Consider the following 23,572-nt stretch of genomic DNA (forward strand, 5'->3'; position numbering starts at 1 on the left):
TTTCTCCAAAGCGACTTCCAATGAACTCCATGTAGTGTTACCAGCCCACACACCTTATTCACCGCGGTGACTTACACTGCTGGATACACTACTTACACTGAGTCACTCATTCATACATCAGCGGAACACACTCCCTCTGTCACTCGCACACTATGGGGGAACCCAAACAGCATGTCTTTGGAGTGTGGGAGGAAACCAGAGCACCCAGAGGAAACCCACACAGACACGGGGAGAACATGCAAACGCCGCACAGACTGAGCAGGGAATCGAACCCACATCCTCTCGCACCACCCAGGCGCTGTGAGACAGCAGCACTACTTGCTGTGCCCCGTGCCCCTCATGCTGGTATCCCTCCTCCTGTTTTGTCTCATTTCTGAACTGTTAGAAAGTCATAGCTGCCTATCGTTGCAGTTACTTGTTATGGAGTCTGTGTTACACGTTGAATGAACCTGCAATGCTGGGTGTCGCCGCTGTCTTTGACACATGCAAATTTTCTTTTCCGCTTCCCTTTTAGCGAATCAGCCAAACCAAAATATTTGGACCTTTTTATTTTTGTTTATTTCCTTTTAATGACCGTGGCTGTTCTGCCACAGCTGTGGCAAAACACTGCGGCTTGTTATGTTTCTGCTGGGTACGAACGCGCCGCAGTCTCTTTCGGCCCGTCGCATTACACCCCGGCGGACAATGTGCCGGCAAGCAACCTAATTATCCCAGAGCGCCACGCAAAGCATGGTACGAAAGCTCGCAAACACAGGTGGGCAATTAGAACCGAGACATGTTTTGGGCACTTTGTCTCGACTGCAGATTTTCTGTTATGTAACGCACAGCAATGCAGCAAGGTGGCATCAATGCCCAGAACGTGAGAATATGCTGTGTGCTGCTTGTCTGTGGTCCAGAACAAGTGTGATGTGTATACACACACACACACACACACACACACACACACACACACACACACATTTTCTGAACCACTTGTTCCCTTTGGGGTTGCGGGGAGCCAGAGCCTGACCTGGCAACACAAGGCATAAGGCTGGAGGCAGAAGGGACACACCCAGGACGGGACGCCAGTCTGTCGCAAGGCACCCCAAGCGGGACTCAAACCCCAGACCCACGGGAGAGCAGGACCCGGTCCAACCCACTGCGCCATCGCGCCCTCCACCTGCCTGATATGTAACCTTTTTTTAAAAAAAAAAATAGCTTTTTATAAACAGGGGTGCGACAGCGTAGTGGCGCAACAGGTGTGACCTGTGCCTTCTCTCTGGTGGGTCTGGGGTTCGAGTCCTGCTTGGGATGCTTTGTGGCGGACTGGCGTCCCATCCTGGGTGTATCCCCTCCCCCTCCAATCTTGTGTCCTGTGTTGCCGGGTTAGGCTCCAGCTCGCCGCGACCCTGCTTAGAACAAGCAGTTTCAGTCACTGTGTGTGTGTGTGTGTGTGTGTGTGTGTGTGTGTGCTTTTCATAAACGGTATAGTTTTCAATGTGGGATGCGATTTAGCCACATTCTCAGGAGCTCTTTTGTGTGTTTTTAATACACCTATGAAGGAACCTTTGCTAGGCAACAGATTAGTTTTAAATTGACTTGTCTGTATATTTTCTTTGATGTTGTTTATTCTAACAGCTGTTGCTTATAATAAACACATACATGGGTAGCTTATTCACTAGAGCTCCTGCCTTTAAACATGAAGGTTGCAGCTTTGAATCCCACCTCCTCCTACAGTATCTTTGAGCTATTTTATGTTGTACAACTTTATCTTGTAAGTTGCTTTGGAGAAAAGTGTCAGCTAAATGAATAAACGTATGAAATATGCATACAGAAAGGTAACCGGTTTAGAGAAACCCACTTTCTTTTTGTCGATTGGCCAATCGCATCATTTCTCAAAACGTGTTTACGAAACCAGTCATGGTGGCAAATTTTGGTGTACCTTTTCTGGGAGAGATTAGTGACCATATTGAAGGGCTGTTCTACACTGGGAATGTAGAACAGCTATTCTAATGATTTCTTATTCTGTGGTTTTTATGACACTCTATAATGGACTGGTACCCCATCCTTGGTGTACCCTGACTAGCTCTTCACCCTGTGCTTCCAGGATAGGCTCCAGACCAGCGGAACACTGACTTGAGCATGTGGTTAAAGACTGTGAGTGAGTGAGTGAGCGAGCGAGTCTTAAGAATCTTAATACTTTTATGACTGATGATTTGTGATTGGTATAGTTGAGAGTGCCATTTTCGTCACTTCATTATAGCACATTTTGACATTTCAAGGAGCTGAATTGTATTCAGTGTGATCTTTGCTCATCCTGTACTTGCAGTTTCAAGACTGATGAAATTAGCAACACTCCAAAAATTTTAATTAAAACGAACGAAGGAACAATTAGAAATTTGGCCATTTAAAGAGACTACTCCAGAAGTCTAATGCTCAGACAGGCAACCTTACGAAAGTTCACAATGTCGCCTAGAGTTCTCCCCCTATGGTTTCTCTCACTGAACTCGGACTGGCCAGTGGGCCTGGCATAGGGGAATGGACACGGACACCAGAGCTCCCCCCAGGGGGGTAGCGTGGACATTACCCCTCAGGTTATTGCGACCATAAACTACAGATTGCTGATCTGCACCCTAGCCAGGGCTTTCCAGCCCTTTCAAAGTCATGAAAACAGTGCTCTTTTACCATCACTTTTAGCTGCATTGAAGAGTTATGGCTGTACAGATTTATCGTGGAGAACACGAGCAAGGCAGTCAGAGGTTGATCGATAGGGCAACAAAGCACCAAGTTCCAGGTATCTCTTGGAAGCTGACTCTTAGTACAAAAAGTCAGGAAATGAAACTCCATGAATAATTCACAAGGTCACTTGTACCCAAGATTCAGTAAAGGTTCCCAGTGTTATTTTGGTATCATTCAGGTCTGAGTAAATTTTGAGGGCAAGCATACATTTGAATCCTAAGGTGATCTTCAACCTTGGCCTGTCAGATTATGTTTCTTATGACTTTTTTCTGGCTCTCAGAAACAAAATGTAGTTGTTTAAATATCACAGTAACTAACTGCTGAGATTAATTGGCCTTGCTGAGATTTAATTTACCACCCTGTCACTGTTTCTTTGCTTTGCGTTGACAGTCATATTAATATTCACGCCTCATTGATCATCGCTTACCACATATGAGAAATAATATTTTCCATTTTTCCTGTTACTTTTTTTTTTTTTACTTTTAAAGTGTGAAAATGTACTCTGGATCTTATTTTTGCAATTGCATAATTTTTTAGAATTTGTACTTAAATATCCACACGTGGTGAAATTTAGCGAAAGGGAAGCATGGTTCTTGTACGGCTTTCACTTCACAATTCCAGCCTTGAAGAGCAATCAAAAATCATTGGTGTTATCTGGAGATCTGTGCTGAACTTGGTTTGGGCTTTTGTTCTGATTTTGTTCTGTTGTCTCACCATGGTACCCAACATGGGCATCTTTACACTGCTGCTTTCTGCAGGCTCCATTACAACATGCATCTATATACCTCCACATTAAAGCACTCACTGTTCCTCTGAAATCCTGCACTAAATATGGTCGGAGAAGGAGACGGCTAGAGTACCAGAAACTACACATCAAATGTGTGGTGGGGCAGCGGGTTTGGCCAGGGCCTGCTCCCCGGTGGGTCTGGGGCTCGAGTCCCACTTGGGGTGCCTTGTGATGGACTGGTGTCCCATCCTGGGTGTGTCCCCCTCCAGCCTTGCACCCTGTGTTGCCGGGTTCGGCTCTGGCTCACCGCGATCCTGCTTGGGACGAGCGGCTTCAGACAATGTGTGTATATACATAGCAAACCCCCTCCCACCCCAAGACTCTGCGATATTGCCACCTGTCTGCTGATGTGATGTTCAGAAAGTAATGCTGCAGTGAATCACAAACTCATTTCAGTCATTTGTATTCTGATGATGGTGAGATGGAGAAAAAACACAGGGCTGGTTACATTTGGAAGGATCGGATTAATAATTTACCTGAAGAATATCGCTGAAGTGGTTATACAACCAGTTCAGTGACAGGGAAATATTGCTGCCAAATGCTTGATAATATAATACTGTATACTATATATCTCACTCCAGTGAAAAAGCGTAATGAACTTTCATGAATGTGTATGTTGTGATATCTGGTGTATGCCGTGCTCATGTTTCTCCCTGACAAGACTGTTTGTGGATTAAAGAAAGGAGCTTTACACCCTGGGATCAACTTAACCCCACTGCACATTTGTAACAGCAAATGACTTTCTGAAGAACTGTTTTTGGTCCACTATTTGTTGTAACCACTTTTTTCTTGTAAGTGTGCAAGGCACAGATACTGCGATTTACATTTATCTATTTAGTAGACGCTTTTCTCCAAAGCAACTTCCAAAGAACTCTGTGTAGCGTTACCAGCCCAAACACCTTATTCACCAAGGTGACATACCCTGCTAGATGCACTACTTACACTGGGTCACTCATCCATACATGAGTGGAACACACTCTCTCTGTCACTCACACACTAGGGATGAACAGCATGTCTTTGGAGTGTGGGAGGAAACCAGAGCACCCGGCGGAAACCCACACAGACACGGGGAACGTGTAAACTCCACACAGATTGAGCGGGGATCAAACCCACGTCCTCTCGCACCACCCAGGTACTGTGAGACTGCAGTGCTACTTGCTGTGCCCCTGTGCCACCTTTCTTGCACTTACACTTTCAAAGTGTCGCGTCTTTAGCGTATCTGAGCAGCGTAATATAAAACCGCTCAGACAGAAGCTTTCTCGGTTTTATGTAAGCGAACTTTGGGTTTGTGGGTGAAACCTGCATTTAAATGATTCATGTCGACATGCTTAATCCAATGGAGGCCAGTCTGCGATCCATTGGGAGCAACCAGAATTTCTGCTGGCTGCACGGATCGCGTTAGAATTTGACTTCTGCCAGAGGTTATATGTTTGCTTGTAGCTTTCGTCTTAGGTCCGTTAGAAGTGAGCACTTTTCTGAGAGCCTGGGCTAATCTAGATTTCGCCGGTGTAAAGCAGCTCCTTGTACACATAAGCCCCTCTGTGCGGGACAATAGACTGTTGCAGATCCGTAGCTTAAATCCACCATTTTAGTACCGTCATACCTGGCAGGGAGGTACGCTACGATCCTTTCTGTTAGTCTTTGGTAAAACTTGAGAAGGAGATATAAGGAATATAAGGCAAGAGAGAAGATGAGGCTCAAATACCTTGTCTGTCATTGATTTTCCTGCAAAGCTAAAGTGCAGTCTAGCATCACCCTTAAGCTTGGGCCATGATGCGTGGCAAAGCAAATGGGTGTCTAATGCTCTCTATAGCAGACTCATAATTAGTGCCTCATAAAACACTAGACAGAAGTAAAGCAAAGAGCTCAATTCAGTCAATATAAATCACCCAAGCCAGACTGGTTTTGTTAACTTACTGTAGCTCTTAACTGTGAATCTCTGTGCTCAAAGGCAGCTACAGAACTTATGCTGCATGGCAGTGACCTCAGGATTTTTCTCTATTTGTCAACTGGTAGGCCAAAGTCAAGTTGCTGAGTGAAATTATAACAAAAAAGAGATTTTTCTCTCTACCAATCATATGTGCAGCCTCTCACGTAATGTATGCTGGTTAAATTGTGGTATTAGATTAATCGACTGTACTTCCAGAATCGTGTCTCAGCATCTGTATCTCCCTGTCCGTTGGTGAAATGCACTTGTGTTTTCTCGCGGTCGCATGTCACTTTGAAGGGAAGCATCTGCTGAAGAAATAAACGTGAATACAAATGGACACACAGATTTTAATTCTCTTGAGCTGTTATGTTTATTATTTTATTAACTTTGGCTTCGCCGCAGGCTTTGTCCAAAGCAACTCACAATGTGGGGTTTGTATACTAAACTATTTGCAATTATTTGCCCATTTGTACAGGTGGATGATTATTTTTTTTTTGGATAAGTACAATTATCAAAGGTACTACTGGAGCGATGACTCAAACTCAAGTCTTTTCATCGCAAGACTTTGACTAAATTCATGATCGGCACCTGCCGCCCCAGTTAAATGTCAACACGTCGAAAGAAGCATTTCTAGTAGCCTTTTTCACTTGAAAGTACACTTTGCCATATTATAATTACTTACCCGTGAAGTCTACATCACTTTGCTTTCACAAAATACTGCATCAGAAATAGTACTTTACATTTCCTTCTGTCCCTCTAGATGAACTTGCGAGAAACACAACTTTCCTTGCTCTACCTGGTTATTTACAAAAGCATTGCTTTTCAACAGCAGTTTCCCAGTGGGCGACGCAGCAGTAAGACACTGAAAGGTTGTAGGGCAACGGGAATAATCTGTACAAGCCCCCCCCTCCCCGTGGTCAGCTTCTACGCGCGATGCTGAGAGAACGTCGGGATTCTCATTGCAGTCGGGCTCCCTGTGCACGGAGCATCGTGGTACGATTTCACACACCGCTCGCCCCATCTGATTGAGATCGCTGTCTCGAAGGGATGTCCGGGTCTCAACTGTGAGTGTGTGGGTGCGTTTGTCCCGTCAAGGATCTCTGCCTTTGCGCTTTTTTTTATTATTAAATTTGGCCTCAGCACACTCTCTCAGCTGGAAATTGAACAGACACGGTTGTGTAAGGAGGCAAAGCCGTTGACCAACAATGCGGCGTGGTGTTTAGCAGGCTGAATGACTGAACAGGCCCTAGGCTATAAAAATGTGTTTGATTCTTTAATTAGCAGCTGTGGAATCATGACATTCTTTGGAGCTGCTCACCCTCTGGCTGTCACCGCCGTCTCGTCCTGCAGCTGGGGAATTGCAGAATTACAATTCGATCTTCAGCGATGAATATGAAAGAATGGCACTTGAAAGAGAGTAAAAAAACGCCTGCCACAACAAAGGGCATTTAAACACCTTGCGATATCGACCGTGTTCCCAATACTTTGCTACTTCTTCAGCCCGGTAAATTTTACTTGTAAACACGACTGATTTGCATATGGAAATGTGGCTAGAAAAGTAAAGCCTATGTATTATTCTTTACTTTTCCCAGTTATAAAGTATTGGCCAGGAAAGGAAGGCACGGATTTACGCTGGAGGCCCCCCGCTGCTGCTTCGTCGGAGAATTTGGAATTGTTGCGTGTGACTTTTACCACACAGCAGCCTAATAAGTGTCTGTTACTCTATATTTGTCGGGTACTGTTCTTCTTTTCTTCTTAGAGGTTTGAATACGAAGGTACTTGCAATTATATACCCGTTTATACGGCAGGGTAATTTTTACTGCAGTGGTTCAGGACAAGCACCTTGCTCGAGGCTACACTAGAGGTGGTCCTTTGACTGCAAGACAGGGACTCTAACCACAACACCACCTGCTGCTCTGAAAGAAAGAAAAGTTTCTTCTTTCCTCCAATGTGACGTGTTCTCCCTGTCGAATAAACACCACTGAGAGTACCGAGTGTGAACAATGGCAGCTGTCAAGCTGCGGCACGGCTTATGTAGGTTATTTGGTATCTGCTGTGATTTTGCCCAAGGAATAACCTGGCGCCTCTTTGTTTCCTTGTGTCGCTATGCTATTTTGTGTTGGGGAACCACGTTTTAAGTAGGCTTCACCCTAACCCTCCTGGCCAAGGACCATGGTGACAGAGGTGATAGCATGGTGAGTCGAGGCTGGTCGGGTCACAGCAGAGGGGTGTTTGCTGCCCCTTGTTAAACTGCTGCCACCACGAGGTACGGCCCCTACTCTGCACTACCGCCAGGGCCGTTGCCTGCGGAGTCGCATGTCTGCTGGCGATCGTCTCTTTCTAGCCGTCAATAATGGCTCCTGTTTTGGATGCACTTTTGTTCTCGCTTTCATTTGGAAATAAGAAATCTTTAGTTATAATTACGGCACAATCATGCAACGAACGCGAAGGTCACATTGGAACCGGGCTCGGCATTTAATGGATGTACTGAGAGCAGCGGGAAACTGTTCTGGGGAATTTCTGAGCACAGTAAGATTCAGCTCCAAGAAACGTGCTGCCTTTGCCCATGTAGGAGACCTTGACCTGAAAATCAATTCTGCATACTAGCATAGTTACATAAGCAGCAAACATGCTGAGCGCAATCTTGAATATCAAAGACAAAAAGATGAATGCCTCTGAATCTGACTGATAGATGGAAATGTGTAGTGCCTCATTCCGAGCTGTTCGATGACAATGCTATGACACAAAGAACGTCTTTGTTGTCCGTGCAAGAAAGTCTTCGACTTACACATATGCATACGCCTGACGCTGTCCCATCAGTCTTATAGATTTTTCAAGTCCGTACGTTTAGTCGTAACATAGTCTGCTCCATCTGCTGTACCGTAGCATCAGCTGGCTGCACTTCCGCAAGACGTCGTATTTCTTGTGGACTCGCTCTATTGATCAGTGATTGCATTTCATTTACAGAAACACTGTTTTATCTACAGAACGTTTTATTCAAGTTACTTTTTGTTTACAATTAATTTACAATATACAGGTAACTGGAACAAAACCCCTTCGACAACTACCTGTATTACACTGAGGACAGCTGAGGTCTGGACCTCCACTTTTTTATACAGGTGGTTTGATTTACGATAATGTATTTTACGTAGCCATTTCACTGAGTGAACAAAAAATCTCATAACTTTTTACACAGTGAAGCCTTAGATGGTTCGGGTTGTAGGGATGATAAGGCAACAGTCATCACACCCAGATGACTTTCTCCTACTGTGTCCTGCTGTGTCCCTGGAGGGATCTGATGGCTCCTTCAGTAGCGTTCGGTAAAAGGATAGCCCTCTTGTGTGATCACGAGCATTGCTGGACACATTATTCCTGCCCCTGAATCCCAGACACATAGTCAGTACCCCTTGTGTGGCAGAAATTACCCACCCAAACCAAGCACTGAGCTTTCTGTTCAATGAGCTCAGTGTTTTTTCTCAGCTACTGATAGAACGAATTGTTACGTGCTGCAGGCTTACTTATTTATTAAATTGGGAGAAACTGCTATCCCAAAAGATTTAGGAGAACTGTAGATTACATAGTGCATGGTATACAGTATTTATCAATTTAAGAGTTTTAGGATTCAGTTTCAAATCAAAACGATCCAAAGCACATTACATCATCATTTTATGAATGAATTATAATGGTTAGTGTAGCAGAGGGCATTTCTGGTAGGGCTGATAAACAGTGTCCACAAACAAGCCTAAGAGATTTGTTTTAGATTTATTTTGAACAAATGTGATAGAGAACTACTGAAAAATTAATGGAAATATTCCTTCATTGAGGCTTCTTTTTATTATGTAACTTCATTTCATGTCAGCATCCTGTAGTCTTGTGCGTGGATGTCTTTTCTCGGCAGTGGCTGCATCTAGTGGTTAAACGCGGGACTAGCATCCTAATGCACGGCTCCAGTCTTCGGGTGATGTCATGCTTTTCCCCGGCCGGGAAATAAAGGTTGGTTGTGCGTAGTAGATACTGACGCCCTGGACCAGACGCTACTATAGATGAAGCCGTGTCACCCACGTTTCTGCACATCAGCGCTTCAGTCACATACAACAGACCTAGACTTTCTGATAACAAGCACGTCTTGAAACAGGGCATTGCCTGCATCTCTAGAGGGGGACGTGGACACGTGGTCTCCTTTGAGGTGCAGCTGTAGCATCTTCCTGACACCAACCGGAACCCTGAAACCAGACACCGGTACACAAATGTAAAACAACACGGATGATTCGGGAGTCCCCGGCGAGAGAGTACCGAAGCCGGCCATTACAAAACGCAGCCCTAGCTGTCACAACTCCGTTTGAGTGTTGTGTAGTGTTCTGCTCACCTCTTGTAGAAGAGCTTCACCGGGAGCAATATCGGGGACCTGGGAAAAGCCGTAGCTGCGCCTGCCTGTTTCCTTGTCAAAAGCACCGAAGGGGAAAGGCCGCCTGTGGCTCTGCTGGAATGCATCCATGCGTGCTGAAAACCGAACGTAGTTCAAGGCAGAGCGAGATATGATGGTGTGTTAGATATATCCTCTCCCAGCACCACCGTGTCTGAGCCATCTGGACCGCCGATATTCAGGTTCCCCACCGGCGCCCTTTCTGTCTGAGAATGAAAGCGAACGTGACGTAATGCAGCCAGACAGCTGGCAATTGGGAAGCGGGCTTTATTTAATGTGGCCCAGAATGCTGCGAGGGGGTCTTTAACCTTGCCCCCAATTCTGTGAAGGATGAGCGGGGTGGGAGTGAGGGAGGGACAGGGCCCTGGCCTGCGCTACTTCAGCTCTGACACTGTGGATCAGCATCCAGAGCACTGCGGTAAATACAGCCCATGGCAGTATTTGCAGCGCTTTGCGTGTCAGGTTGTGACCGTGGACGCGACGCAAGACACGACTGACATTGGACATAACCGACTCTCAAGTCCAATGATCGATACAGACAATATACTGTTGCTTAACAGCTGCAAGTTGCTGGGAAAGCAGTTTAATCATGAGTGAGACAGATATATGAAAAACAAGTTTTTATGATTTTGTTTTTTTTTTTCTTTTAATGAGACATGGATCATTGGTTGATTTCTGACAATGTGAAATTAAACGTTAAGACAGTGGTTATTGAAATTTAATGGATGGATGGTTTCAGAAAAGTAATTATAGCTAACTATATAGATGGTGAATAAACAGGTAAAAGTTGCTGCGCATGGCTTTGTTAATTTGTTCTTTGTATAATTTTAATAACACCATACCTGCTCTGTTTCTAGTTTTCGCTCCTTCATAGATTAGTCTTTTGCAAAATAAACATCCCATCTGCAATTTTATAGTGAATGCCTATATGTTATATACCACATATATGTGTGATATAACTATGTATACATATATATGCAGTATATTATCCGTATATAGTTTAATAAAGTTAGGGTTAATAATTTAATAAAGTTGTTCTGCATGCAGTAAAAAAGTTGCTCACTTAATTTCAGAATAAATATTCCCCTCTCTGTAGGGTCCCTCAGTTAGATTGTCGGAACAAATTAGTGAAAGTTGCAGAAAATCACACATCAGGAGAAGAGTATGCTATTTTTAGAGGTTTGGTAACACTTTAAAGGAGGCCCGATACCTGCAGAACTTTTAGAACTGTATCTTCGTAACCTATAAATAAACATCCATAATTGTTTATGTCAGCAACCGTAGATTGCTAGGCAACATTTCCTGAGACGGATTTAGAGCTTCACAGACAGCGTGTCACATCTTCAGGAGTTCATAAGCATTCATATCTGATGCAGAGCTTATAGAGGCTATATATAGACACATTAAAGCAGGCGTAACTGAAATGCAGAGATAGTATCCATTTCATAACAGTCAAGTCCACAACATGATCACCTCTTGTCACTGTCCGCCCAAAGTTGGCTTCGAGAGACGCCACAGAGACAGTGGAAAAGTGAAAATGTCCATGATCTTGTAAACAACTGTTTCATCCAACATAACTCTATTTCCGTATGTATGTTTTCTGTATTGTTGCTCACATTTAACTTATGTCTGCTGGAAAACCATCTATTTTGCTCACAAAGTTGTCAGCATTTGTAAATCATCAAAATGGGATGTCATTTGTTCCAAAAGCAGGTGCGCATGCTTCTGAGATAAATATCCCTGTGTTTATTTACTTTTGTGTTGTTGTTGTGGTTTCTGTGAAATACTCTGTTTTCCTGCCTTGATAAAACTCACATATTTGAGCATAAATAACAGAAGGCCCATTCGACTGGGCAACTGTGAATCAGTCCTCTATTGTTGGCTTTCAGCAAATTATTACAGTGTATGACAGGAAGGCAGGGGAGTAATGTAATTCACCCTATATCTAATAAGGGTCCGTCCTTAATATTTCTATATTACATTAGCCATGGAGAAAATGAAAATATTGAGTTTTGGTGAAGGATGTTTTTGCTCCGTCCTTCACTCGTGCACGTGGAGGAGATGCTGCACTTTGTGTGTATCGAGACGTATCTGAAGCCAAGTAAGCTCATCTCGGTTGCATTCTGCTTCAGGGACACATCTTCGGTGCTGCACGGAACCTGCGAGCATCACCGAGAATAACAGGGTCGGAAGGAGGGAAACGGTCATAGAATCAGACACGAATGACTCGCTCCACCTAGTGTTCGGCGCGCGCTATCTTTGCGCGCCCCCACCCCCCCCCAGTGCGGTAACTCATGGTGTCACCACCACCCCCACCCCCAGTACCAGACCAGACAGAATCCTTAGAAATGTTTTTCATGTCTAATGTTATTCGTAAATCCTAATTCCCCTATATCACTGAATGTAATCATGGTAACAGTAGTGAAACAACTAGCAATATTAAACCTTTAAATTACAATATCATACGCACAGCCTAAATATATTTACATTTACATACTTGCATACATACACAGTTACGATAGTAAATTTACATACTATGTGGTTAAGTGAAAATTCGGTAAGAAAACAATTAGAATTCGAAGTGAAAACGTTTAAGAACTACATCAAAATTATGTTTATTTTAACGTTAATGATATAGGTTCACAAATACTAACTACCGCAATTATTGTAGCTAAAACGACAGAAAATTTGACAAAATCAGCGACTACGAAAAACAGCAGCAGCGACGAAAACAACAGCGCGTCTCCGTATCGCATGGAGACGAAACCACGTGATTCGAAGCGTCACTGTAATTGGGTAACAGTGAGCGCTGTGAGCGAAGCGCATTGGAAGGTTCAAAAGTGAATTAGCATAAGAGTTTTATCCTTGTGGCTCTATTGATACATGTAAGGTGGGCTTTATAACGAAAAATGTTTTTCTTGTTATAACGAGCTACAGGGATATTTTTATAAAAAGTAATACATTTCTACCGAAACACTGCACAAAAATTGTATAGACAGTCATTTTACTGTCACCCCCCTCTGATGGTGTCACCCCCCGCACCCCCTAGTGACAGCACTGCATTCATCTTTATTTAGCCGACGCGTTTGTCCAAGGTGCGAGGCGACTTACGGTGCTGGATAATGAATTTGCAATATTTTTCCCATTCACAGGGCAGGCTATTCTTACTGTATCAATTCAGGGTAATTATTCTGAGCAAAGGTGCAGCAACAACAGAGTGGGAGTCCAGTCAAGATGCGTACCTATACAGGTGGTTTACACGTGACTGATGATGCCTCACAAAATTCTGATCCAGATGCTACGTTGAGTTACAACGTCGTAATGTTAAAAATAATATACATGCTCTGCTGTACCCCGTTGTGATTCATTTTCATACGAAGTTATGAAAACAAAATGTGACCGGTCGACATTTGTTGTTGATGTGAATTACTTGTTTGTCTGTTGTTTGCTAATATGTATATGCTATTATTGCCGAGATGGGCTGCCGGAACGACGATGCCAATGTGCGCACTAAGTGGTAACGTTCTGGATAATGAGCGTTGGTGGCAGAGACTCTTTGCGCGGACTCATTAATTATTCAGCCCGTCTAAGTGCGCGCGCTCGCTTTGATGCGCCGTCTCATCTTCTCCCTAATGCCCGCTGTCATATCCGCTGATGCTCGTTGAGGCTTTTTTTTTTTTTTTCCCTCCAAAGTGGACAGACAGCCTAACTGGTTTACCAGATGCATTAGGGTGGGGGGTCGTGTTACAGGCTTTTTTTTTTCTTGTAATCCGAGAAATCAGTTTACTGTGCGCTGATTGGGGGCCGGAGCAGCATTTCTTGGTGCCTCGTGTTTGACGACTCCTTTGCGCACAGAAGGGTCCGCAGAGCGGCGCGCGCGGCCAATGCGCTCCAATGAATCATTAATGGCCGGTCTGAGGTCCTAATGGGCTGCCCGTGACGCCCATTAATGATCCGGCTCTGCGCTCCTGACGCTCACATGGGTCCCGGCCGAGGCCTCTGACAAGTGCTCCTCAAACGTTCAAGTGATGAAGCGCTGAAAATGTTAAAATGAGCATCAAACTTCGCAGCGTCCTGTCCTCGCGACCGCTCGCGCCGTAGCACCGCACTTTTTTTTTTTGGTGTTTTCCCCCCCCTCCCTAAAAAAAATAATAATAATAATAATATTTCAGAAGCATGGCTTTTCCTTTACGGAGATCCACATCAGGTATGTGCTTTTTTTAATGTTTTGCCTCTCTTACTTGGATTAAGATGATTCTCAACGTGCCTGCAAGCTAAAAACTTGGAAGAAAAAATTAATCGCGTGATGAAAAACTTATTTTAATGTTGAAGTTTGTCTAATTTCAGTTATTTTATGTTATTCTTTGCTAAACTGTTAAAAAGTGCCGCAGGCAGGCGCACAACCAAGTTTTCAACTTTAAATTTACCCTTAAAAGCCTACATTTACCGTTAAGGTTTACTTTTAGACTGAAAACTTGTATGAAAACCTAATGTTTACCTATATAGCCTTTAACTTCAGAAATTGTGTTTATATATATATATAGAAAATATGTTTTTACCATGCAGTGCCGTTTGAATGTTTTCAATTTCATCTGTTTACAGAAATACATTTTATACCACGCTAGTAAAACAGTGATTTATGATCCTGCAATTTACGCGTTAAGAATGCCGTGTTTTCTAACAAATAGCCTTGTTCACTGCATCAAAACAAAGCCCTGGAAATCAATACATAACGGTTGTTTTCTGTTTCATCTAAATATGTCTCCTGTGTAACTCTAAATGTGCTTCCCGCATGAAATATGATCATAGTAGTTCTTCCTCCCTTGTTTATAAAATACTTATTGCAAATGACCTTTTCGTATACTATTGTCCAAAACAGAGATTTAAACAGAAAAACAAGTAGATCCACAGATCATAAAGGAATGCATACATATTTTAAAGAAAAAGTCTATATCATGTTAATGTTTCAGATATCAGAGTATTTGATAACTTATACATACTTTTCTGTTATGTATCATTTGGAATATAATTCAGAATTTAAACAGCTTTGATACAACCTTTGACTAATTTTTCAGACATTTAAAATTGTGGCAGTACACGCTTAATGGTGATTTTCATTTTTCTGGTTGTTTTTTTTTTTCCCCCCATTCGTCCTCATTTGATCAGGTTATTTTTTAATCACTAGCCTGTTTCAAAGCAGGAAAATCTTTTGCATGACAGATGGAACTTTGACATGCATTGTGCTGTCATGTTTTTGCAATCCTTACCCGTGGTCTGTAAGAGAATGGCCTGCTCAGGGTGAACAAAAACCGCTCGTCCTGGTCCGATGAGCCGGCTCCCACGGACGCTCGAGAGCAACTGCTCATCTGCCATCGTAAGGCAGGCAATGGATGTCCTCCTCTGCTGAAAACATGATCATACCTGTCAGTTTGATCCCAGTCAGCATTCACATCACATATTTTGTCCTGTAAGATGAATCAGCAAATTCAGTCCCTCCAAGAGCTCTCTTGTTCTCTATTTATTCCCTTCACAGGATAATCTACCTCTTGGGTTGCGTGAGACATCGACCAAGAATCTTAACATCAAACCACAAGATGACTTTCTTGGTTCTCCTTTCTCTGTTCTTTGTGTGTTTTTTTTAAATCTCTTTACCACACAGCAGGCAGCAGTTTGTAAAACAACAATATGTACAGCAGTATACGCTTAAGAAGCAAACAGCCATTCATGCAGATTCATGCTCTGTCTCCTGGCCTACACTCCCCAGTGCGGGCATGGTAAGCTGAAAAAAACTCAAGAGTAATCAGTTCACACAAATTGAAAAATATGACTTTGGGGCACTGCTGCAGTGAAGGATGAAAGTTAAAAGTCTGCATGTTTTCATCGTGAGGCTTTTTCCTACGTTTTTCTGTATGTCTCTACGTCTGAAATGATTTAAATCCCCCAAGATCAAAAGTTGAATATTCTGACCCACATAACGTTACTTTTTTTTCAGTGTGGTGTTAATATCTGAGTGTAAATTGTTGTGATAATTGATTCCCTTCACCTATAAACATTAGATTAATTAGAATGCATATTAATTATGTGGGTGGTTTTGGACAATCTGACTTCTTTGAAAATAAGTGTAGCTTTTTTTTTCTGTCCTGTATGATTTATATGGAACTGTAGGTGGCACCATTGGAAGGATTTTTCAGTTTTATATGACTACTTCTACATTACACAGAGCAGAACTGGATAGGGATAAAGTATCACAAATCAGAAAGGGATTTAAAGGTGTCAAAAGGAGCATAGTGTTCCTCATGAACGCAGAACATTTCTTTGAAGACCAAATACACACGGCTGGAAAAGCCTCATTTTAAATATTCTTTAATGCCGCAGAAGTTTAGGAAAAACTAAACAGCAGGACGATTTTGCTATTTGAGAAGTGCTGAGTTTTCTGTGCATATTGAATGCCTTTATATAGTGGATATTGTCCTACAATTTGTTGGTGGATCTAGAAAATGATGGCACTTTGGCATATGTTATGATGCTGAATGCCATTTAAGATGTTTTTAATATAAAAGAATAGCTTTATCATTAAATCATTTTACAGTATTTTTATGTCACTGTAGGAATTGTAGGTGTGGCAAGGGAACCAGTGAGAAAGTATCATAAGTGAAAATAAAATAAATAAAACCCACAGAAAAAAAAACAGCCTGTACTGTGGGTGGACCATATATTTACATAATATGCAAACTTATTTTGCATATTGATTTTATTTAGCACAGACTGGATAATTTAGAACTGGAATGTTACACCACGATATAATGCATTGCCTTGAAGAATATACACATACTACCGGCATTAACTACATTGCCTTTCAGATTCTTGTTAACATTTGTAGCACCATTTAATTATGGCTAATTTTAATTACTCTTAGTAGTAGCTTCTTAAAGCGCTCTTATTTCGGCATTCAACTGCAGTTCGATTCTGAAGTGCTGAAATCTTCAATTTGTATTCTTCTGCCATCACACTGCTTAAATCTAATTCTCCGCACTGCACATCACGCACAGCAATGCCTGCTAATGTCCGTTCCGTAGCGGGGTTCAGCTTTAGCTGTAACGTTTGTTTGCAATGCTACAGTAACTTACTCCAAAGATAGAGCAATTTCAATAAATGTTATTTTGGGCTGTCTAGGTCAATATGTGTTTATGAGACATGACATGTTTTTTATCGATCCATCCATTTTCATCAACCGCTTGTCCTGATCAGGGTCACAGTGATCTGGAGCCTATCCTGGAAGCAGTGGGTGCAAGGATGAAGGGGGGGGAACTACACCCTGGATGCCACACCAGTTCATTGCAGATGCATTTTTATATTTCATAGAAAACATGGTTTTATTTCCTTAACTATTATATGTATAATCCTTTATATAATTAAAGAATATTTTGCTAGTAGACCTAGAGATGTATGCACAGAACTTTGATTGAGAACCCAGTGAAAATCAATCACTTTGTTCATTCGGAAGTTAACATGTTATTTCCATATAAATGTGGCAAGTAGGCTGTTTTGTTTAAAAGGTGTTTTGATGCACCAGTCACAATAAGGGCAATATATGAAATTATTAAATAAAAATGTGATCAAATAGATATCAAATACAATTTTAAGTGTCCCCAAACTGTATATTGGCAGGCATTTTAATAAGCCTAATGAGTGAAATGTAACTCATTTCATACTTGATGGGACAGTAGGGTGAGGGGTGAGGGGGCACAGGGGATTTGGCCTGTGTCTGCTCTCTGGTGGGTCTGGGGTTCAAGTCCCGCTTGGGGTGCCTTGCAGCAGATTGGTGTCCTGTCCTGGGTGTGTCCCTCCCCTCGCCAGTCTGATGCCCTCTGTTGTTGGGTTACGCTCCAGCTTGCCATGACCCCACCTAGGACAAGTGGTTTCAGTCTGTGTGTGTGTGTGTGTGTGTGTGTGTGTGTGTGTGTGTGTGTGTGTGTGTGTGTGTGTGTGTGTGTGTGTGGTGCAGCAGATGACATACTAGTTTCGGCAGTGGCCCAAAAAATGTAAAAGTCCTGGGTTTGAATCCCCACTAGTGCCCTTTAGCAAGGTACTTACCCTGAATTGCCCCAAGTAGAACTCCTTAATGCACAAGTGGGTAAATCTTCACAGAGCTGATTATCTAACAATGTAATTTACGTTGGACAAAGGTGTCAGCTGAATGAATGCATATAAACATAAGATAACCGGATGAAAATTTAGTCGACAATAACCGTGTTATGTACAAATCAGTGTAAACATTAATAAAATTGCAGGTGTTTCACTAGATGTTGTCAAAGGGAGATCCTGCCAAGCTGTGAGTTTCCAAGATTCTTGACTCATACCAAGGTGTATATATTTTAAGGCCATGGGTCACTCTAATAAGCTTTTCTGTGAATAATCAGAGCATTTATGAATCATACTGATATTCAAATCATGCTTGTCACAGGCCTATTATTTACACACACTTCAGCCTTAAAATACTCTCAGGTTTATGGAAAAATGAATTGGTTGGTATAATGTGCTAATTTCTTGCATCAGGTACTCCTACACACTGTGTACCAAATTAATGGGCTGTCAGGTTGTTCAGGAATATGGGGTTTTCCTCTTCCACTGCAGCAGCTCTAGTTGAGTAGTGCTGAGCTTCTCCCTCACTCGCTTTCCTTATCCAACCTCAACATTGCTTAACCGATTGTCCAAGAAGAACGTTCAAACTCCACACAGAATGAGCTGCATTTGAACGTATGTTCAAAGCGCCCAACTCTGTGAGGCAGCATGCTACACACCGTTTCGCCTCACCGACCTGTGATTGTTTCCTGCATGCATGTATTGGTCAAATCAATTGGTTGAGACATAACGGAAAAAAAAACAATGAATACAGCTGTGGCAGATAAAATAGAGGTTAGTGTTGTCCTCTAACACTCAGAGGACCTGGGTTGAATCCCTGTTGCAGCTGTAGTACTTGTGATCGAGGTTCTTCTCCGAATTGCCAAGGTACATGTTTCGTACCTGTATAAATGGGTAAATTATTCTATGTAGCTGAGTGTAAAACCTCATGATCTAAGTGGTATTGTGGCACAACGTCAGCTAAATGAATGAATAACAATAACCCGATACTTTGTTGGGCACAAAACCTGGCTGTAGTCAAAGCAGTCGTGATACGAGTATGGTTTTGATGGCAGCATGCGTGTCTTTGTATCCAAAATGCTGTTTCAGAGGATGACATCTGGAAAAAAATATGTGTCAATGCTGGTCAAGACTACATATAAATAACACATGTGTGAAAAGAGTGAGTTTCTAGAACTAGGTATAATAGTCCCAGAATACCTGAAGAGCAGCAGCTTGTAAGGGGGGGGTTACTTCAGTCTGTCAATGAAAGAATGACATATTTTTAACATCTGGCCCTCTGACAGACAGTATGAAAATAATTTTGGATAAGGATTTCTTGAAGATATCGGTATTGTGGGTTTTTTTTTAGAAGACGAAAAGTCAAGAGCTGGACTGTAAGAGCGTGAGGCTGTGGACCTGCTGCAGGAAGCTGCTGCAAGGCTGGTTGATCATCCTCTCCTCCACATTATGATGTCTCCTCCTGCATGAGCATCTCATGCACAAAATCTGCATAAGGAAGGAGGAGAAGGTGCGGGTCTGGGCCGCAGCCAGAGCTTTGCTATAGTATTTCTGGACTACAGGTTCCCGTGTAACTGGCGCTGGGGGGGCTGGGTGGTGGTGGTGGTGGTGGTGGTGGTGGGGGGGGGGCACAACACTGAACACACGTCATTCTTCCGCCGTGGCTGGTGCACTTCGCCGTTCATCTGTTGCGTTCCCGATCGATTTGCTGCTCCGCCACACTTTGGTGTGTGTGTGTGTGTGCGTGCTCGCGCGCGCGCGCGTGTGTGTCGCGTGTGTGCAAAACGCGTGACGCGGCGCGAGGAGGGAGCCGTACCCACGGGTGTCCTGCTTGAAGACCACGGTCACGTCTGTTTGGGTGTCTCTGTCACCATCCACCAAGGAAGGAAGCGGGGAACAAGTGTGTTTTGTACCGCAGCTGCCGCGGCACGGGGCGGCTCGTGTTACCGTCTCTTCGGCCGCGGGCGGCGAGTCCGACATTCTCACAGCGCGTGGGTTCCGCGCGAGCGCGTCGCGCGTGTTTTCGTGCTCGTCGCCGGCGTGATGTTTGAGGCTGAAGAACAAGAAGCGGCGTCTCCCCCCACCGTCCGTTCCTGGAGAGAGGATCCGCAATCGCACAAGTGAATCCTACCCTGCCTACGTAAGACACACACCAGAACAAGACATTTTCCATTTTCCTTTTTTCTCTCCTTTTCTTTTGCGAATCTAGAGCGGGATCCCACCACGTCGTCCACTCGCGTTTCCGCAGCAGCTGAGAAGTTTTAATCTGCTTTTGCTCCAGGGGCTGGGGCTCTGTCCACGCCACGGGTCCCTCCTGAAGCCCACGAGCCCCGCAGCGCGAGCTCTCCGTCCTGCAGGTACCGACACTGTGCGCTTTCTCGCGCCGCATCTCATGCGTGTTGCGCCGTGCAGGTGAAGCGAAATAAGAGAAAAAAAAAGGAAGAAGAAAAGCAGATTTGATCATATATTTGCTGCTTCCAGGTTTTTTTTTCCAGTCATCACCGTATTCATTGCCTCTCCTTCATACATTTTTTAAAGATAAATAAACGGTGTATGACTGTGTGCACCTGTTAGCAGGTGTTTCCCACGTCGCGCATCGCCAGACACCTGCATGTTGTCATGTCTGCCACGGATAGCACGGCTTCGCTGGACTGAAGCAGCACGTTTTACCTGCTTATTTTTTTAAATCATTTTAATTATTTTTGCGGAAAAAAAAAAGAAAAAAAAAGAAAAAAAACATGACGTTTTTCACCAGTTACCTGGATTTCGCTGCGCCACGCAGCAGCGCTGCCGGTGCGTGTTCTGCGCGCGGCACTGTCACAGCTCGCGCCGCGTGAATGGGGATCATGTTTTGTTAAAATCTGCTTTTATTTTTTTAACACACACCCCCCTCCAACACCCCCCAAAGAGGAAAATGGACCGTTTCTGAGATGCGCTCAATATCTTAGACATTTAAATAGCCCTTCGGAGCGGATACAGCACATGTGACACATCTGTCTGCGCGGAATCATCTCGTAAGGAAGCGAAAACAAGAAGGGGGAAAAAAATAAAAAAATGACTTCGCTGCTCATCTGAAGACTGCTCTGGATTTGCATGACTGTTTTTTTCCCATCTGAGAAAAAGTGGGAGAAAAGAGCATCGTTTAGCCGGAGTCGGCGTCCCGCTTTGGCGGGCGGGGTGTGGGTGGTGGTGGGAACAGGTTTTCTCGTGGACGCGGCCCCCCCACTGAAAGCCGTCAAGCTGGCGATGGCCGCGGCGATCGCGAGCTCCCTGATTCGGCAGAAGCGGCAGGCGAGGGAGCGCGAGAAGTCGAACGCCTGCCGCTGCGTGGGCAGCCCGAGCAAGGCGAAGGGAGCGTGCGAGAAGCCCAGCAGGCTGAGCGTCTTCTCCCGCGTCAAGCTCTTCGGCTCCAAGAAGCGCCGGAGGCGGCGGCCAGGTCTGAGCCCCCCACCTCACCTCACCCCACCCCACCCCACCCCACCCCACCCGCAGTCCCCTCGCCTCGCGAAGCTTCCCCATTTGTGCTGCTGGTGTTGTTTTCGCCATTAAGTAACAGATCACCAGATCCAACATCATCCTCACCATGATCATCACCACCACCATCTGCTGCTGCTGCTGCATCTCCCGCTTACGTGGTGCTAAAGAAAAAAGTGCATTCACCCTTTAACATAAGTGCAATCGCCCGAGTTCTTTTTTTTTTGTTCTTGATAAGGGACTATTTAACTTGTAAATGTTCAAAATCATGCTGAACCGACACGTTATGTTCTGCATGCTGTAGCCTGTAAGTATGGAACAGTGAAATTATTGCACCCCCCTTTTTTTTTTGGCAGTGCGGTAAAGCCAGTGCACAAGGTACTGGGGCTCCATGTGCTTTTTTTTCTCACGCCACAGTCAGTGTTTATTGCTTTACTGACAGCCCATGTATGCTGGCTACACGGTGACAAATACACACTTCATTCTGCTGTCGCCGTCACAAAGCATCTTTCACATGTATGCACACCCCATGCATCTGTCACCCACGTTGAAGCTGGCGAGTGAAAACAAGTGCACGCTCTGGTTGATCTTCGCTCTCCAAATGGTTTCACGCACCTGGAAGATGACGAGTTGGCTGAGGACGCACACGGCAACAACATAAAGGCGTTTATGTTTTTGTACAAGACCCAACAAGTTTCCACTTGTTTTTTTTTTTTTTTTTTCTGGTTGTTTTTTATGAAGCAGGACCTCCATGAATTAGATAACTCACTGTTGCAATTCCAAGACCGTATCTGTGCTATAGCCATGCATAGGACATAGGGCCAGATGCGAAGGAGAGAAAAAAAATCCGAGAGAAGATACGATGAGTAGATCCATGGTGATATTACCCTATTTGTAAGGGTGTCAGTTTACAAAAGTGAGTAAGTGGTTCAAATGGCACTGTGATTGGGTGAGTGTGTGATGGAGTCTGAGGCGTCGGGGTTGCATTTGGAACGGTGAGAGAGACAAGGGACTGAAAGCGTCCCCGGGCACTATTAGGACAGAGAAATAAGCGAAACCCCCCTCGCCCCTGTAAATACTCATGGTATTTTTGACTGACATGTACGTCGCTTTGGAGAAGAGCACCTGCTAAATGAAGAAATGTAAATGTAAGGGGACCGCGGGGTCTCCGTCCCTCTGTCTCCTGCCTTTCTGCTCCATCCCTTGTTCCCTCAGCGAGAGCCGCTTCTCCCGTAGGTCGGATTCTCAGGCTGTTTTCCACATCGCGTTGTTTGTGAAGGTGCTTGTTCCACGGCGTGGACGACACAGCGCTGAAAGAAGTTAGGGTGTGGTTTTAATCCCTGCAGATCTCTCGCTACTTTAGAGAAGCGGTCCAAGCGTGAACTGTGCTCATTTTAAGCAGTCTGTGCCATGCTGCGCTGGCCCCCAGCCAGGCCTCTGGCCCTCGGGCCTGATGGGATGAGGGAGGCAGCGTTACGTAACGCGATCGCTCTTCCACGGAGCAGCGTCCAGGAGGCCAACCGGGAAGGGACTTCGTTATCTTCCTACGTGAGGCGCTACCGAGGAGCCCCTGCTTCATTAACACCTGGGCCTGGTCACGGTGGAATTGCGAAACTGAAGCTGGCTGCTTGCGTGGCCTCCCAGATCAGAGGGGCGGAGGGGGGCGATCGTCTGTGGGGCAGGGGGGTGTAGATGGCCCTGACAGGGGTGCCTTGAGCTGAACTTCATCTGCAATTCACTGCTGCGGCTCTTCGTCCTCATCTCTTTATTCCTCTAAGTTAGGGGAACAGTTCAATTTTAAGGCTAGGGCTCAGACACTCGCAAATCAACCCTTCTGCCAAGGCTTCTGCTGACATTTATTATGTGTTTACGATTTCGCTTAATCGTCATTTCTATGCATATCCCCTGTCTGCTACAACGACGAAGAAACAAATCCGTCAGATACATAGCTTGTTATTCCCGCTCGCCGTTCTCAGGTACGCTCCCATCTGCGGGATTAGAGAAAACAGCTCTGGAGTGGGAATCTGAGATTCTCCACCATTCAATGCTAAAACCTGAGCGGGTGCGGCAGGTGGCGTAGTGGTTAAGGACTTGGTTC

At 44.3% G+C, this 23,572-nt stretch overlaps 1 protein-coding gene across 2 annotated transcripts in view; it reads left to right on the forward strand.

The window, feature by feature from the left end:
• LOC108928870 (fibroblast growth factor 13-like) overlaps positions 1 to 23,572 on the forward strand; it is a 112,024-nt gene that overhangs the window by 60,069 nt on the left and 28,383 nt on the right. The window contains exon 1 of one of the 2 annotated variants that reach the window (XM_029258133.1): positions 20,693 to 21,436. The exons of the other annotated variant lie outside the window; for it this stretch is intronic. Within the exon in view, the coding sequence (XP_029113966.1) occupies positions 21,094 to 21,436 (343 nt within the window). The 5' untranslated portion in view covers positions 20,693 to 21,093. Of the gene's footprint in view, positions 1 to 20,692; positions 21,437 to 23,572 lie in introns of those variants that run through there. 2 annotated transcript variants of the gene reach the window in all.

The sequence above is a fragment of the Scleropages formosus genome, chromosome 14, assembly GCF_900964775.1.
Source record: "Scleropages formosus chromosome 14, fSclFor1.1, whole genome shotgun sequence".
NCBI classification, from domain to species: domain Eukaryota; kingdom Metazoa; phylum Chordata; class Actinopteri; order Osteoglossiformes; family Osteoglossidae; genus Scleropages; species Scleropages formosus.